Source organism: Quercus robur, chromosome 2, assembly GCF_932294415.1.
Source record: "Quercus robur chromosome 2, dhQueRobu3.1, whole genome shotgun sequence".
Classification (NCBI taxonomy): Eukaryota; Viridiplantae; Streptophyta; class Magnoliopsida; order Fagales; family Fagaceae; genus Quercus; species Quercus robur.
Window position 1 is genome coordinate 92,789,943 of NC_065535.1, and position 18,391 is coordinate 92,808,333.

At 29.8% G+C, this 18,391-nt stretch overlaps 1 protein-coding gene across 1 annotated transcript; it reads left to right on the forward strand.

Moving 5' to 3' along the window:
• Window positions 1–6,246: 6,246 nt before the first annotated feature.
• On the forward strand, window positions 6,247–11,648 carry LOC126715862 (cocosin 1-like). Its single transcript, XM_050416687.1, has 4 exons — window positions 6,247–6,416; window positions 7,058–7,281; window positions 10,023–10,749; window positions 11,311–11,648. The coding sequence occupies exons 2-4, from the start codon at window positions 7,086–7,088 to the stop codon at window positions 11,462–11,464; spliced, it is 1,077 nt and encodes a 358-aa protein (XP_050272644.1). The 5' UTR covers window positions 6,247–6,416; window positions 7,058–7,085; the 3' UTR covers window positions 11,465–11,648.
• The last annotated feature ends 6,743 nt before the right edge of the window (window positions 11,649–18,391 follow it).

Here is an 18,391-nt window from a genome sequence, read left to right on the forward strand (position 1 = left end):
CAATCATAAACACCTTAGTGCATATCATAAGATTTCGTGCTCGAAAAAGTGTAGCACATGCACAAAAAGAACATAAGGTGTAGCCTTGATTATAAATGCTAAAATTGGTGTGTACATTATCCTGACCTTTTAATAAGTTTCTGAATGAATTAAAATTGGTGTGTATATTATGAGTTATAATTCAAGAAACTTACATGATTGCAAGCTTATGATCTAGTAGATGTGGGAGTTATATGATATAACTCTTTAGGTGATAGTCTCTTTCAAATTCTATGTGATGAATTTTGTAGACATTATGATTGATTTCTATTTACATATCACCTCACATGTATCTCAAGTTTTTACTAGTTGCACACACTACACATGCTAAACTTGGTACATTATATTGTGTGTGATCTTGTTGTGGCCATCCAAGATTAAAGTTCCTTGATTTTGATGCAAAATGTCTTAATGTTTGAGTTTTTAGGACAATTGGTTGAAAAACTTGTTTTTGGAAGATCTGGGTTGAATTCAAGTGTTTTTTTTTTTTTGAAAAACTTTTAATCTAATACTCATGCATTTCATTCATGAAATATTGTGCTTTGAGGAGTTTCTGCATTAAATTGCTCTGTTTTTTCAAAAAATTGATTTTTCCATTCATCATTTATCTTTAGGATTCACATGCATTGCATTGTTTTCTGTATCCATCTTGCAGTTTTGCAGTTATATCTCTCATTGTTTTCACACATAACATGCATACACTTTACTACATTGGGTACTCAACTTGATCAAAAAATTGATTGATTAATTTTTGAGCTATGTACTTTCTAGTATATGCCTTTTTTATGTGTGAGCTGTAGAAATTTTTTTTCTTAAGAGATATGATGGATAATTAATGTGTAAATATTTTCTCTACTCATGCAACTGTTTATGGGTCACATAGTGCCATGTTTGCATTTTATTGAAAGAGAGAATATTTTTTCTTCATGTGTATCCTCAACTTAGTTTTTTTTTAAAACTTGGTTTGTGTCTTTTTATTTCTCGCCACCCCCTTTATTTTTCCCCAAAATTGTTTTTCCCAAAACTTGTTTTGTTTTTCCTATTTTTATAGGGGGAGAAATTTTTTTTAACCTTTGTGGTTCTTAGGGGGAGTTGTTGCTCTTCATAGGGGGAGTTGTCTCTATTTTCTCTTACTCTGTTACATATGTTTTCTGTCTACCTTCTGATTAGGTAGACTTTGTTAATACGTGACAAAAAGGGGGAGACATAGATGACCTGTTTGTTTTGTTTAGGGGGAGAATATAAAAAACTTTTTGTTGTATCTAACTTAGGGGGAGAGTTAGTTTATTTTTTTATATATTCTGTTTCATATTATTGTTTATATATCTTTCTTTCCACACATGCGGTGATGTGTTTGTTGAGTGTTTCAGGAAAGACAAGTGCATTTTGATCAAGACCTTCTACCTCTTCTTGCAACTTCTAGGTTAAGAATCTTAGATTGGGAATTGTGATGTAATTGGGCATTTTATTGTATTGGGTTGTTCTTATATTTGAGCATTTCATTTTGTATGAAAGTTTTGTCACGAATTGCCAAATGGGGAGTTTGTTAGGTTCTAAATGTTTAGAACAATTGGCAAATCGTGAACACAAACATGTCTAGATATAGATCTTAGAGTCTATAGGTATTATTAGACAATACTCAAGGTGATTCAAGTCAAGATTCAAGAACATACAAGTTACAGGAAGAAGATTTCATAATCTGTCTGGTTTGATTGATCGAAAGACAAACTCGATCGATTGAAAGTCGTATCTGCAGAATTTTAATTAAGCCCAAACAGCAATTCAAGCCCATTAAGGATTAGGGTTTCTAATCTACTTCTCCAGTATATAAAGGAAACCCTAAGCACGTTTTTATATGACTTTTCAGAGAGAAAAAAGGGTGCCTCTTTTGTATTTAGGGTTTTGTTCTTAAAAAGCTCTCTTATGTTTTCTACCGGTATTATTCCTTGAAGAATCTCAAGATCCGGTATTGTAGAAGTTGTTGCATTCTCTTGTCATCAAAGGTGCTGATGATCTAAACCTTCAAGGGTGGTCTTGGAGTCACAAACAGGAGAGTTTGTGTTGCTAAACCTTTGAGTGGGATCTCAAAGTCACAAATAGGGGTGTTTGTGTTTTGCAAAGGCCAAAGAAAGAAGGAGTCCGTGGATTCGGAGCTTGCACGTGGTCGTGCCAGTAAGTTCTACTGGTGGGTAGCAATAAGAAGTCGAGCGTGGGGGCTTGTAAGTCTTATTGTATGAACTTCGATTCTTTCTAGTGGATTTGCTTTTTACCTTGAGGATAGTTAGGTTAAATCCTCTCCAGATTTTTTAACGATTTGGTTTTCCTGAGTTATCATATCGTTGTGTTATTTATCTTTCCGCTGCTATGCATGATATGATTGTTTGATTATGATAACCTAGACTTGTAATTTGGACTAAGTAATCACTTGGCTAATTACCTAGGTTAAATCAATTGTTTTAAGGGGTCTAAAAACCAACAAAAAAGATTTATGCAAATGGATGGGCTTGAGAATACTATGCTTGCGTCTTCATTTGACCATTTGAATGTGGATGAAAAACAAGCTAGGTCATTGACAATGGCTGTAGAACTTCTTTGATAACCCCTTTGGCCAATTTAGATTATGTAGGTGCATTTTGTTAGAATTTGGATGCTTCTATATGGACAATTTGACATTTTAGTATTTATCAAATTATTTGTACTAGAATATTTTGCAAATTAAACTATTTAGCCTATGGGGTATTTTGAATTAATTGAAATGGAGCTTATGGTTATTTCAAATTATGAGAAGCAAGATTGATACAATTTATCAAGGACTTAAATTTAAAAAAAAAAATATTGCAGCATAAGAATGACAATTTTGTTGTCAAAAATTTTAATTAGTTTGAAAACCAAATTCATACTTGGTTTTTTATTTTTCATTTATTTTTTATATTGATTACATTAGTTGGGTTTACATATATTACACATGCTTATGCATGCTTTGAATTATACAAGAAATATTATAAAAATTTTGTGTATACCAACACTAGAAAATTTTCTCAAACTCATTTTCGAGGTCATTACAAAACATTGGAAAATTAGATAGTTTTCCATAAATAAATCCACAACTGGTTGAACAATAAGCCGTCGAAGCAAAAATAAATATTCATTATTGCATGACCCATATGGGACCCACAAATAGTATAAAAAGATGTGTTTTACCGGTTTAGAATAGCCAACCAAAGGCACAGTAATATTACAAAATCAAGATGCATGTTATGTCATTTAAAATTTGAATAATGTGATATACTCTGTAAAGTTAAATTTAGAAAATAAAATCATAATTGGACTTTTTAAGGATTAGATTTTTCTATCTTAGGAAAAAGTATTCTGTATCAAATGGTACCACATCATCCATATCAAAATCCAGTAAATGACTTTCTCAAAAAAAAAAAAAAAAAAATCTAGTAAATGAAAGATATGTAAAAATAACTACCCGCTAACACATGCCTTTCATTTATTAGTGGAGTAATTATTTTTTACTAACATGCCTCACACTTATTGAATTTTGATACGTTATCAAGGTATAATTTGATAGCAAATAGCTTCTCCTATATTAGACTTAACTCCTAGGCTAGCACTTTCTAAGGATCAGATTTTTCTAAGACCAAACTCCTAGGCTAGCACTTTCTAAGGATCAGATTTTTCTTTCTAAGACCAAACTAAGACCAAAGGATCAGATTTTTCTATCTAAGACCAAACTCCTAGGCTAGCACGCCGTCCCTATAACCAGAAAAGTGTACAACAGCATGAAGTGCAAAAACTTAAGAGGATAAATATGAGGGAAAGGAATAGACGGCACGAGTTGTAAAAACTTAAAGATATAAAATAGAAGGAAGAGACGTGAAGGACAGGCCTATGGTTTAGATAGCCTTCAAAAACACGTACAAAACTTGATTCACATGAATCACGTGGTATACTACCAAACGAAGTGCAATTTGAACAGTGGCAGCTCCACATGCAAGTTAGGATGGTCACATGTACACTTGCCAAAAAATATATATTATATGTTAAACTAACTTATTATGATCACCCTAATAAAAATGTTGAATAATTTAACTTGAGAATTACAAAAGTTTGAGTTCAACAAAAAATAAGAGTAATGCTACCATAGTCACAACATTTTCATAACAAATTCAATATAATAAACTGTTACTAATTTTAATTTGGGCCTAGTACTGATATTATTTTTTACCTACTAATAATAGCTTTTTACATAAAATTTATTGTAAAAATATTATGGACATAGCATTACTCCAAAAATTAATTCTGCCTCCAAACATAATCCTTAATCCATTTTTATTTTAAAGCTTAAATAACAACAACCAATATTAGCCCAAATAATAGCAAACATAAACCAAACAAAAACAAGACATGACCAAACAATAACAAGACAACACCAAACAACAAGAAGTGAACAAAATATTCAACAAAAAGCCTATTATAAAACCAAAAGATAAAATTTTTAGTTTGATGAACCTATTCAATAAAAATAATCTCTAATTTCATTTTCCTTAAAAAATAGTACAAAGAAAAATATTGTGGTTATAAGTTCTCTTTGAAGGTAACGACAATTATACTCTTTTTGGTTTGTAATCTCAACAATTTTGCTCTTCTTAGTAACTCAACTAGCAGTTGTAACAAATATTCATGTTATCGCTTTATTAAATTTTGTATAATTTAAATATCTTAGTAACAGCCCTAAAAAAAATTCTTAGAGTCTTCACTGCATGTGAGTGGTGGCAACGATGTTAAAGGAGTGATGGCGAGGACAAAAATAAAGATGGTATGATGTTGGTGGTAGTGACAGTGACAGTAAAGGTGTTGCATTAATGGTGGAAGCAATTATATATGTTTTTTTTTTTCCTTTAATAATAAGAGTTAATGCCTAAATCACTAATTTATAAGGAGTAATAATGACATTACTATGAATGTTTTTTGACCCTTAAATCTAATAGTAATCAATGGTCCATAAAATGTGTAATTCTTATGAAGTTACATCAGGTATAACTTGAACCCATCTTTTATATATATATATATATATATATATTTACAAATCGGTAACATTTTATTCATTGGTATAATCTTAGACACATTTAGGTAAAATAAATACATTGTGTGCTATTATTATTATAATAATAGTACATCAGTTGTCTACTATTAATAATAACTTGACATTTTAGTTAGTTCATTAACATATTAAATGAGATGTGAACTTATGATTTTATATATATTTTTAATAATTTATATAAAATTTTAACTCATGAGCATATAAGTAAATAAATAAATATTTATACTATTTATCTATATATTTAAATATATGAAATTAACAATAAACCCTAAATGGTACATTAGTATTATCAAAACCAAAATGTTTAATTTCCCTAATCAAACCAAAATAAATTTTGATATGGTATATATTGTCTCCCCTGGGAGGAAGTCCATTTAATAGTTAATGTTTTTTTTTTTCCTTAGATTTATAGTGTATAGAATGTCATATAATTTAAAATTTTAAATAACATAATTGTGGATATATCTTTAAATTTAGTTCTTCTATATAAAATATCACAACAAGCAAAGTTATTAGCCCATCATATGTCAAGATAAAATTAAATAAAAATAATATACATGAGTCCACTACAACTTCAAACAATTATATTATAAAAATTTTGTTACATTTTTTTAACCACTAGAATTTTTCATATTTAACTCAAACAATGAAATAAATAAATATATTCGATTCAAACCATGAAAAGGATAGGCTTAGGAATTAGGATTCTTAGGAAAACCATGAAATAAATATATTTAATTCAAACCATGAAAAGGACAGGCTAAGATTCACAAGAAAGATGAGAGTAAGGACAGGCCTTGATGGTTTCTCTTACGTATACAATTTTTTGATTTAAAGAGACAACATCATTGTTGTCAACAAAAAAGAGGTTTTTTTGAACAAAAACGATTTGGCAATGTGAAGTACATAGAAAAATTGATCTACAACTACAGGTCGGCGAAGCATAGTACATGTACGTGTTTATCTAACAAAAAAAGAAGTCCACATGAAAAGTAAACAGCCAAGGAATGAATGACATCTGTACTTCCAACAAAAGAGCCAGTGTTTATACTTTATACTCAACCAAAGACCACCTTCGATTAATTTCAAACTTGCCTATAAATGGAGTGCACTGTTCAACGTACCTCTTCATTCTTCTCATCATATAGTTTCCTTTTAAGTTTGTTTCCAAAAGAGAAAAAAGAAAAGTACACATTTCCTTAATTCTGTCAATATAGTGGAAATTGCTATTTGCTAGTGTTCTTTCTAGCCTCAAATACATTTACAGGTACACGAAATTCATTGCTGCCAGAATTTTTTTTTTTTTTTTTTTGACTTCTGTACTTTATTTTGTTCTAACAGTAACAAATATATAAAATAAAAGAAATAAAAATAAAAGATAATGTGAAAATTATGTTGGTAGATAATCATCATAATAACTCTTTGTGTTCTCTGTATCTTAATTAAATTTATCTTATGGTTGCTTGGCTTACCTTGATAGCTACTTATTTTCTTTATATAAGTTAGTGTATCTATATGTTTGTTAATAGCTTTTTTTAAATTAAAAAAAAAAGTTTATTTACTTATGTTCAATTTTTTAAAGTCTCATTTGTTTAGGAAAATAACTACAATTTAACAAATATCCAGAAACTTAAAAAACAAGTTTTTTAAACAAACAAGTGAACTTAGTTTTTTTCAAAACGTAAAAATCAAGAATCAAATCTATAGAACCAACACCCTCGGAAACACATTTATGTTTTGTGTTCAAATTTCAAATGACTGTAAATGCACTAATGTGATCAGCATCTTAACTTCTCAACCCAATTTTGTATTGATTGATTCATTGAAGACAATATATTCTTTTTCTTAAACATTACACTAATCAAAATGCTTCTTCTTCTTCTTTTCCTTTTCTTTTTTAAATGGTAGTACTAATTAAGTGAAGTGCAAGAAAAAGATGGAGTTTGACTTGACACCCAAGTTTGCACAAAAGGTTTTCGAGGGAGAAGGTGGAGCATACTATAGTTGGTCAAGTTCTGAATTTCCGATACTTGGTGAGGGCAAGGTTGGTGCTGGTAAGCTTGTTCTGCAGCCTCGCGGCTTTGCTCTTCCCCACTATGCAGGTTCTTCCAAAATCGGTTATGTTCTTGGAGGTTAGTGCAATATGTCTATACATACCAAATCTATATCTCACTTGTAAATATTGTATTATAGGACTAATGACTCTACTCTAATTTTCTATATATATTATTACATAAGTTTTACAGGTAATTAATCATAAAAAATTAATTCAAATATTCATTTAGGAGTAATGCTTAAGATTTAACAAATTTTACTGCATAAATCTTACAAATTAATATATTATCAATCATATAAAGATAATTTGAGTAATGTTACAGTCACAAAATATTTTACAACATTTTTACAAACTATTGATGTTGCCAACTTTTTATTAGTTTTCATCTAGACATCATTAACATTACTTTTTTATTTACCACTAACCACTCATTACATCAACAGTTTGTACAAGATTTTGTAAAAAAATTTATACTTCTAACATTACTCTTTATTAATTAGTTGTTGCAGTAACACTAATCACACTAATTGTCATGTCAATTTGCAAGCCTTTTATAATAAAATTGATAGTAACTTTAATATTTTTCTTCATTTATTATATATATACAAAATCGTAAATGTTTGACTTATGGTTGATCTTATAATATTATGTTACAAAAAATTTTGGGGTCTTATAATATTACACAACAATATTCTCAAAAAAATTTAATTAAAAATTAATTATATTGTTTATATAAATATATATATAAACACAATCATAAAAAACACCTACCAATAACTATCATAATCACTGAATTTCAGATTTAAACACGAAAAGAAAAAAGCAAAAAAAATCTATATATTATGTTAACCTTTTTCGTGTATATATTATATGAGTTACCAACTAGTTTATTATATTGTTGAAGTACTCTTTAAAAAAATGTATTGTTGAAGTAATGTTAATCACATTTATTAACATGTCAATTTGTAATTATTTGTAATAAAATTTATACTAATTTTAATAATTTTTTTTCTTAAAAAAAGGGTTTTGTGATTTTCCGCTTTCACCGCCAAAAAGTCCAAAACATGTAAGAATTCCCATACCGTGATTCCTTACCTATAATCTGTAAACTCAATCCTATCTCCAAAGACATCTCTCCCTCCCTCATTTTGTGGGGCTTGGATAAGATAAGATATTCAGTTTGTACTCTATCTATATATACCATAATAGTACATTGTCTTATTCAGTCTATATATACCATAAGATATTCAGTCTTTTTTTGGGTAAATATATATAACAGTACATTGTCTTATTTATATATCAGTTTCCAGTGCTGTCAATCCAATATATATGGATAAATGTTCACCAAAAGTCTATTGACACTGGCAGTTGGTCACATTTGACATTCCCACATGGCTGCCAATCAGCGGTGGTGCTGAAATTACAATTCAAATTCAATACATATACGCCATTAATTGGGACCACAACATCTATATATATATATATATATATATATATTAATAGGCAAAACTTAGAGAAAATCTAATTAACTTCTACAATTAAAGTCCAATTTTGTGCTATGTATCCTAAATTATTTATTTTTAGAGATAGAGTGTTTTATTTCTTAATTTTGGAGTCAAATGTGGAGCCACAACATAAATATCTATCAAAGTGAGTTATTGTGTACAAAAACCAAAAAGTTTAGAATTAATTAATATTAAAAAATTTAAAAAAATGGAAAATTTACATTTTCTACCAATAATATTCTTACAAGACTTTTTAAAGAGTTAAAAAATATATATAATAATGATTATCAATAAAATTTAAATTATATATATAAGAATTATACTACGGATCTTAATGTATATATTTTATGTATATCCATGCATATGCAATTATGCATGAGGTTACAAACTAGTTTTCATAATATGACATGTTCTTACCAATTTATAATAATTTAGTAGGGACATTATCCTCGCCAAATATTTGAGTGGTAGGTTTATTAATTTCATATGTGATGTAAATCTGTAAGTTTTAGATTCAATCCACTATATTATCGGTCTATGAGATATATTTTCAAAATGTTTTATAGACCATGGGTGCAGGGTGGATCTATGGCAAGGCTTGGGGGGCCATGGCCCCAAAATTTTAAAAAATTCTTTTATATTATGTATAATTCTTAAAAACTTTAAATATTTAGCTACAAAAATATATAGAAGTTCCCCAAATGTTTGAGTTAGTTTAATGATGCTCTTAAAAACCAATAAACTTTGTCAATCGGTCTAGTAGTTATGGAGACAAGATAGTTTTTTTTTTCTCAATTTTTTTTTTTTGTATATATTTAATATTCAACTAGACAGTTTTTGCGTACTCATTGAAATTTAAAAGATGATAAATTTCTCTAAAAATTTATTTTAGGAATATACATATATGAAAGTTGTTAATTTTATATATAATATATTTATAAATTATGACCTATTCTAGTATCAAAATATTAAAATTTATATATGTGTATGTTTGTTTATGTATATATGTGATGGTTTATCTTAATTCGTGATTATTATATTAATACCAAAATTTGGCCCTTAAACAAAAAATTCTAACTCTGCCCTGAATAGGTGGAATAGTTTGGCTAAAGGTTAAAATGCTATTTCTTTGTATCAAAAAAAAAATATAAGTTAATTTATTACTTATTTGGTAAAATGTTGGAAACAAACAAGTTATCGAAAATTACATTATGCGAAACGTCCAACCGGCCAATATTTGATGATTTCTTTTGATAATCCATAAGCTTCTTATCATTCCCTAATATATATCATTGACTGTTAACTGGTGCAGGTGGTGATGGAATTGTTGGAATGGTATTCCCTAACACATCAGAGGAGGTGGTATTGAAACTCAAGAAAGGAGATGTCATACCTGTAGTAATGGGAACAGTCTCATGGTGGTTCAATGATGGAGATTCTGAATTGGTTATAGTATTCTTAGGTGAAACTTCAAAGTCATATATTCCTGGCGAATTCACCTACTTCTTTTTAAGTGGGGCTCAAGGTATCATGGGAGGTTTCTCACAAGAGTTCCTTAGTAGAGCTTATAAAATAAATAAAGATGAAGCAAATAAGCTCGCAAAAAGCCAAACTGGGGTTCTGTTAATTAAGCTACAAGAAGGAAAATCTATGCCTAAACCAAACGAAAACTATACTAACAAATTGGTCTATAACATTGAAGCTGCATTGCCTGATATTCGTGTCAAGAATGGTGGACAAGTCACTACATTGACAGAAGCCAAGTTTCCTTCTCTTGATCAAGTTGAGCTGAGCACCAAACTCGTTAAACTTGATGCTAATGCAATGTTTTCACCAACGTATACTACTGATTCTTCAGTTCAATTGATTTATGTTGTGAAAGGGATTGGTCAGATTCAAATTGTGGGCATTAATGGTAAGCAAGTCTTGGACATTGAAGTGAAGCCTGGTCACTTGCTTGTCGTGCCAAAATTTTTTGTGGTTGCCAAACTTGCAGGTGGAGATGGACTGGAATGTTTCTCTATAACAACATCTAAGAAGTAAGCATTAGTTATATTTTACCATTTTCTATAGACTAATTACACTTTTAAATTTTAGGGATGTTTTTAATTTTCTTCTTCATTTTAGTTCATCAAATTTGATTCCATCTTCAAAATGATCACTCTATCTATCTACGTGGCCAATCTAATTAATCTCTATGATTTAATTTTCAAAATGATCTTTCTATCCATCTCTATGATTGATATGGCCATTAAGTGCCAATAAAACTACATTAGTTATTGTCTTCTTTTTGGACCCCCTCTTTTAAAGGCCAAATTTGTAATGAAGATAAACATAATGAATACTTTGAAAACAAAATCAATTTAGTTTATCGAAGTGAATTATCTCAAACTTAAGGGACCAAAATGAAAACAACCTTAAACTTTATGAGTTGAAATGTAATTTAGTTGTTTCCATTTTGTGCCTTGTCCTACCAATTGAATGAGATAACTAATCCAATCATACTAATTTAAAGTTGGATGCAATTTTTTTTTTTTTTGGGTTAAATTTGTCAAAATATTTTTTAACATCTCTCTCTTCCCCTTTTAAATGTTCTGCAGGCCTGCCTTCGAGGATTTAGCTAGTAAGGCATCAGTATGGCAAGCATTATCTCCTTTGGTGATTGAAGCCTCCCTCAATGTTTCTACAGAGTTGGGAGAACTTTTCAAGTCAAAAATTGGAAAAAACACTATCCTTATCCCTTTCAAGAATTAAATTAGATCCTGGTCATTTAAATATAATGTTTTGTAGTTATGTAAAATAAAAGTAACAACATGTTTTGTTGTTCCTACTAATATATTAATTAATAAATAAAATACATTTATGGATTCACAAACGTATATGTACCAAATATATATTATTTCACATACCAGAGATAAAATCTAGACATATTGTCGTATATCAAATGGATTATATGAAATGTTTCTTTTATGTAATGTTAATTTCATAATATTGAAAGAAACTTTTGGGTTTGCCTCAACGAAATTCCATAAGGGGGTGGTGACATATTGATGGGTGACAGCACCCCATTATGGCCCCTAATTAATTTTCTAAAAATATTTCATGCAATACATGATGTCCAAAAATATTATTCTACCAAAAGACACCAAAAATATGGTTTCACTGGGCTTGTTGACCTTGATCGGACTTCAAAATGATGAATTTCTCATATTTATGGTCAAACCCTAATTTTGATTGAAGGTAGCCAATTTTGAGCTCGTTTGTCTTAAATTTAAATATACTCATTACCATCCAATCAGGATAAGAGTGATTCTTTATTAAAGAATATGAAATTCCCTACAATTTAATTATTCAATGGTAAAAATCAAACTTAAATTCTTCTCAAAAAGAAAATCAAACTTAAATTGAGTGAGGTATTGCAAAAAAAAAAAAAAAAAAAAAAAAAAAAAAAAAAAAAAAAAAAAACCTATTGGCCATTTATTAGGTGAAAACGTGTAGGAGTTTTTTTGAAAAATCTTCTATGATTTCCTTGGACAACACGTCAAAATGTTCAGAAAATGAAAGTAAACTCTTTTTTTCCTAAATATTTTGAGACACATGATAAGATTCCCTTTAAAACAATGCTTTATTTTAATTAGAGAGATCATTTGATTTTTTCGAAATATGTGTTAATATTTTTCCTGACCCAATTTATTTTGAAATATTCTCAATGTTTTATTAAACCGATCATGTTATTTCTATCAAAATTTACATGTGATTTCTCTAAAATTTTAGTTAATTATTAGTAATCATTTTTTATTGGGAAACATTATCCAATTCATTTATGATTGCGTTAGTGACACAAGAGTGTCCAATAAAGAACCAACCGAGCTAGCCCATGTTGTCTTACAAGCCTAAATAGTGGAATTCTACGGTTTGGACTTGGAGCCCAGTTCCAGCCCAATTATCCATAGTTGATTATGCTAGTCAAAGCTCATTAAGGCTAGTATTACACCATTTATTTAGTCAATCTTGTTGGCTCTAGTGCATTTATTCATTGTAGGACCTATTATTTATGTGAGAAGAGATAGTACGCATTTATGATATTTCGGGGGTATCTAATAATTTTTCACTTTTGTAGGATATACCATATCATTTATTTTTGGGTAAACTACATATTTGGTCCCTATCCTTTATACTATATTTCAAATTAGTCTCTAACCTTTCAATTGTATCAAGTTGGTCTTTAACCTTTCAATGTCGTATCAATTTAGTCCCTGCCGTTATCTATTGGACAGAAAAGTCTGACGTGTCAAACGGTCTAAATAAAAAATAAATAAATAATTGCCACATCATCTACCACCTAGACTACGACTAACAATGTCAACAATTTTAATTTAATTTTATTTTATAAAGGTGGCGTTTGGAATCAGATTATCATGCGTTTGCGTTTTGTGTTTTCTGCTTTTTTTTTATTATTATTATTATTATTTCATGCGTTTTGTTTTAGGAGACAGTTATCACTGTTCAATTATCCATAGTTGATTCTGCTAGTCAAAGCTCATTAAGGCTAGTATTATACCATTTATTTAGTCAATCTTGTTGGCTCTAGTGCATTTATTCATTGTAGGACCTATTATTTATGTGAGAAGAGATAGTACGCATTTATGATACTTCGGGGGTATCTAATAATTTTTCACTTTTGTAGGATATACCATATCATTTATTTTTGGGTAAACTATATATTTGGTCCCTATCCTTTATACTATATTTCAAATTAGTCTCTAACCTTTCAAGTGTATCAAGTTGGTCTTTAACCTTTCAATGTCGTATCAATTTAGTCCCTGCCGTTATCTATTGGACAGAAAAGTTTGACGTGTCAAATGGTCTAAATAAGAAATAAATAAATAATTGCCACATCATCTACCACCTAGACTACGACTAACAATGTCAACAATTTTAATTTAATTTTATTTTATAAAGGTGGCGTTTGGAATCAGATTATCATGTGTTTGCGTTTTGTGTTTTCTGCTTTTTTTTTTTTTATTATTATTATTATTTCATGCGTTTTGATTTAGGGGACAGTTATCACTGTTCACGCACTGTAGCAACACTGTTCACGTACTGTTCATGGACTCACAACCACTTTATTTAGAAAAAAAAAATATTAAAAATGGGTCCCACGACACTATTCATATATTTAAAAATTATTTTGTTACAGTGTTTTCAATTTTCAGTTTTCAGCAAAATAAGCTGTATCCAAATGGACTCAAAATATCAACATAATTTATAAAAAAAAAAAAAAAAAAAAAAAAAAACAGATTATTGAATCCTAACTCACCTCTATCAACAACAACAAAAAAAATCCCTTTCCTCAAAAAACAACAAAAATCCCTAAGTCATAGTCACAATTTCTTTACGTGTCTTTAAGGTCCTAGAGGTTATGATTGCACTATCTTCTCTAATGATGAGGTAGGAACCTGCTTTTTGCAGTGACGAAGAGAGGATCCCAAACCCCAGATTCATCAAGGGATAACCTAGAAACTACTGGTTCTCCAATAACCCTCTGCCCTGCAATTTAAAGACGAGTTTTTTATCTTATCTTCCTTAAACAATAAATCATATAGAAAAAAGAAATCTGGAGATCAGCATACATGAGTTCTAGAACTGAAGGCCAACGACTTGAAGATGGACACTTAAACCAAATCATTTAGCTAGGATAGGGGAAAATAAAAGTATTGGGATCTTAATCACCCGCGCACATATATATTGGGTGTTTGAGTGCGTGTATATATCTGTGTCTGTGTGTCTAGTTCATAACCTTTAGAGCCATATAAAAAGCATTGTTAAACTTATGGTCACATCCTATGAAAATCATTTTTTCATGTCTTAGATTAATATTTTGTTAATGAAGATTGCAAAGAATGTTCCCCCAATATAAGTGAAAGCCCAACTTCAAGTGTAAAGATGCAACTTGTACTTTTAAATAAAATGATTCTCCATAATTGTAGATTAATGCTGCCATCAAATAAACTTTATCAAATCAAACAGAAATTTATAAGATTAGAGAATTAAAGACCATTTCTCCGAGCTGTAGCAATTTCTTCCATAGCATCAATGCTCATTACATTACATGAACTATAGTCAAATCATCAAGGAGAATTTCTCCAATGATATTCATGGAATAAATTTTAAGGAAACAACCATGATAAATAGAACAAATTAACTGCTTTATTCATTAGTCTGACCATAGCATATGAAGGAATCACAGATGATAAGTATAATTCCTGAAACTTAAGTGATAATTGACTACCCTATAGTAGCTGATGACCCTAAAGTAGCGGACGACCCTAAAGTAGTTGACAACTTTGCTTATATTCTCTTGACTGACCCCAAAAGGTTGATGATCCATATTGGATATGACAGGAGCAACTGAAGGTTATCAATGCATGGATTAGAGACGACCAGAATGACGTTTCATGGAAGGATAAGTTGACGGGATGAAGCTGATGGGTCCAACATGTCTCTTGCGTTGTTCACATGTATAGGTATATAAGGAAATATCTTGCGCCCCACACTTAACCCTAATCAAGAAGACTCTTACAAGGAAAGGATTCTGCAAGATACGCAAAATAAAGAGTTTCTCTCCTACAAGGAAACATCTTCTTAATCAAGACACAGATGTCAGCCCTACACTACTATAAAAGCCCCAAGACCCTCACAAATCAAGGTACACATAATTTCCCCCAACTTTGGCACTTTAGAGTTGTGAAAAGTTCTAACTTGACCTTCAGAGGGTATTTGGCTGGCACCACACTAATGCTCTCTGTTAGGTCTTCTCTTTTTGTTGTGCAGATATTGTTTCGAGCGTACAAAGGCTGTGTGGCTCACTAGTGATTTTTCAGCATCATTAGCAGACAAGGTAAAAAGCCTAGTGAGTCCATGTCCATGGGTCTGTGACTGTCCCAGTTTGATGAAAGGAAGGAGAAGAGATTTTGGATTTTAGGGAGAGTGTTTTACATGGGTTTGTGATTGTCCCTGTTTAATGAAATAAGCAAAATTCTGAATCAAACTAAAAAGATTTGATTTGGGTTTTCTAAAAGAAAACAACTAATATGTTAGTCTAGGTGGCAGTTAATGTGGCAAATTTTTTTATTTTTTATTTAGGTCGTCTAACACGTTAGATTTTTTCATCCAAGAGATAACAACAAAGACTAAATTAACATGGCATTGAAAAATTAGGGACCAAATTGACACAATTGAAAGATTAGGGACTAAATTAAAATATAATGTAAAGGATAGGGACCAAATATGTAATTTACCCTTTATTTTTTATTTTTTGGAAAATTTAATGAATGCTTTGAAGTTTGAAAGTATTGGTTTATAAAATATTTTTTTTAATTTTTTATGGGAAAAGAAAAAAAAAACCAATTTTTTTAATAACTTTTATATTCTCCATGAAAGTGGTATAAAAACTTTCATGAAACAATCCATCAGCAAATGTCTAAGAGCATTTAATTAATCGGATCCTTCTTTTTTATATGTTTTGGAAATCACATAGTCATTTAATTCTCCAAAATTTAGAAAGTTGTTCTAAACACTATATATAGTTGGTTGGCTGGAATCAAGAAATTATAGGGTGATTATTCAAAATACTTGTGTTGTACCATGTATCTTTTTTTTTTTTTTTTTTTTTTTGATAAGACCATGTATCTCTTTAGGTAGATTCCATTGAGTGGTGAGTGTGTTTAGTCTTATATCCTTGGTATTTTCCTTTGGGTGGGGATTATTTTGCATCCCTTTGGATTTTCCCTAGGCAGTGAGCTTATTATACTTTTGAGTGAGTACCATTTCTTGTTTTCTTCAATTAGGAAATTTTCCGATATTATTTGGTTAAGTCCAAAACAGTTAAAGTTAATGGCAGAAGTCCATATTTTAGATTAGTATGTTAGGCCTAGAACGATGAAGATTCACATCAACATAAGGATATAAATGGAACATGATCATCTCAAATTCACTTTAAATGGAGAATGTCCTTTTAATGGTTACTTAATGTTTTGTTTCTTAGATTTGATAGTATATAAAATGTCACATCATTTAAATGTGGATACACTTTTAAATTTAGTTCTTCTATGGGCGCATCAATATGTCACAACAAGCTGAGCTGTTAACTTTCTATCGTCAAAATAAAATAGTACACATGTCTCCACCACAACTGAAAATAATTGTGTCGTGAAAATATTATATCATTTTGTTGTGGCTTTTGGAATTTTTCATATATAATTTTTTTTTTAGAGGGCCCCTTTTTTTTTTTTTTTTTTTTTTGAGAAAACTATACCCATATTTAATTTAGATCATGAAAAATAAATTTATTTCAAATATATATGAAATGAATGAACGGAAAACGGAAGAAAGGACAAGGACATGCTTAGGATTCATAAGGAAGATACAGTAAGGACAAAAACGATTCTTTGAAAAAAAGATTAGGCATGTAGGAATGAAAAATTAAAATTATTTTATTATTTAGCTTATATTTGCTATTATTTATAGACCCTACTGCATTTTTTAATACTATTCATGAGCCACACTATATTATTTCAACTAACTTTTACCTTTATCTACAGTATTTTTAGTAATAAGTTTTCAACTTCAACAAAATAAGCGGTATCCAAACAGACTGACATCAACAAAATCGAGTTTTTTTTTTTTTGCTGAAATTAAACAAAATGAAAATGATCAAGTTAGCAGGGTGGAAAAGGACAAACAAAAAATGATCTACAACTTCAAGTGGTGCAAACGTAGTACACGTGCATCAAAAACAAAAAAAAACGAAGTCCACGTGAAAATAAAATACCCCCCCCCCCTCCAAAAAATTTCCCAACCTTTTCTTAGTTTTTTGAACATGCTAACTAGTGTTCTTAGAAAATTCGTTAAAAATCTATTTTAGAAAAGTTTTAACATCACTTTTATGGGAAATAAAAAAAAAAAAAACTGTCAAAATATTTTTTTTTTCTTTTCCCATAAAAAATTTCTTTAACTGGATTGTTAACCAATATCCTAAGGGTACTCGTTAGCATGACCCAAGTTTTTTTAAGTCCAATATTCATTTTTCTATTAAAAAAAAAAAAAACCCAATAGACCTCTATTATTATTTTTTTTATATATAGGAATAGACATCTATTATTGTACTAAAAAAAAATTATTCTAAAAATAAATAAAAAATAAAACAAAAATTGGCCCAAAACAAAACTTCATGCTTCATTTCCAATTTCAAGAAAAGTTTTAATTTTTGTTTCTCTTCTAAAGCACTGCCAGCCCAGCCCAGCCCAACCTAGTCCCAAATCCCAACTCAAACAAAACAAAATCCTCATTAATCTCATCTCTCACAACTCCTTATAGTATGATAAAAAAAAAAAAGTTAAAAAACTTTTTTTTCCTTCTCACATTGTGACGCCGCAGCCACTGCTAGCCCACTCCCTAGCCTTCATCGCCCCAACGTTAAGCCCTCACCTCTCTCTCTCTCTCTCTCTCTCTCTCTCTCTCTCTCTCTCTCTCTCTCTCAACTTAATACTGAATAGCTAAATAGAAATATGTGTATGTGACGTCCCTTTGCCAACAATGAATGTATGCTTATTTAATTTTGTCTTTTTGTGTTTTTTTTTTTTTTTACAAGATAGAATTCTACTTTAACCTAATCTAAGT

What these genes read in the sequence shown, in the direction of transcription:
- LOC126715862 (XM_050416687.1), top strand. Translation starts at nt 7,086, where the DNA reads ATGGAGTTTGACTTGACACCCAAGTTTGCACAAAAGGTTTTCGAGGGA. An exon ending in AATCGGTTATGTTCTTGGAG is followed by an intron (nt 7,282 to 10,022) that starts GTTAGTGCAATA and finishes TAACTGGTGCAG; the next exon opens with GTGGTGATGGAATTGTTGGA. An exon ending in TCTATAACAACATCTAAGAA is followed by an intron (nt 10,750 to 11,310) that starts GTAAGCATTAGT and finishes AATGTTCTGCAG; the next exon opens with GCCTGCCTTCGAGGATTTAG.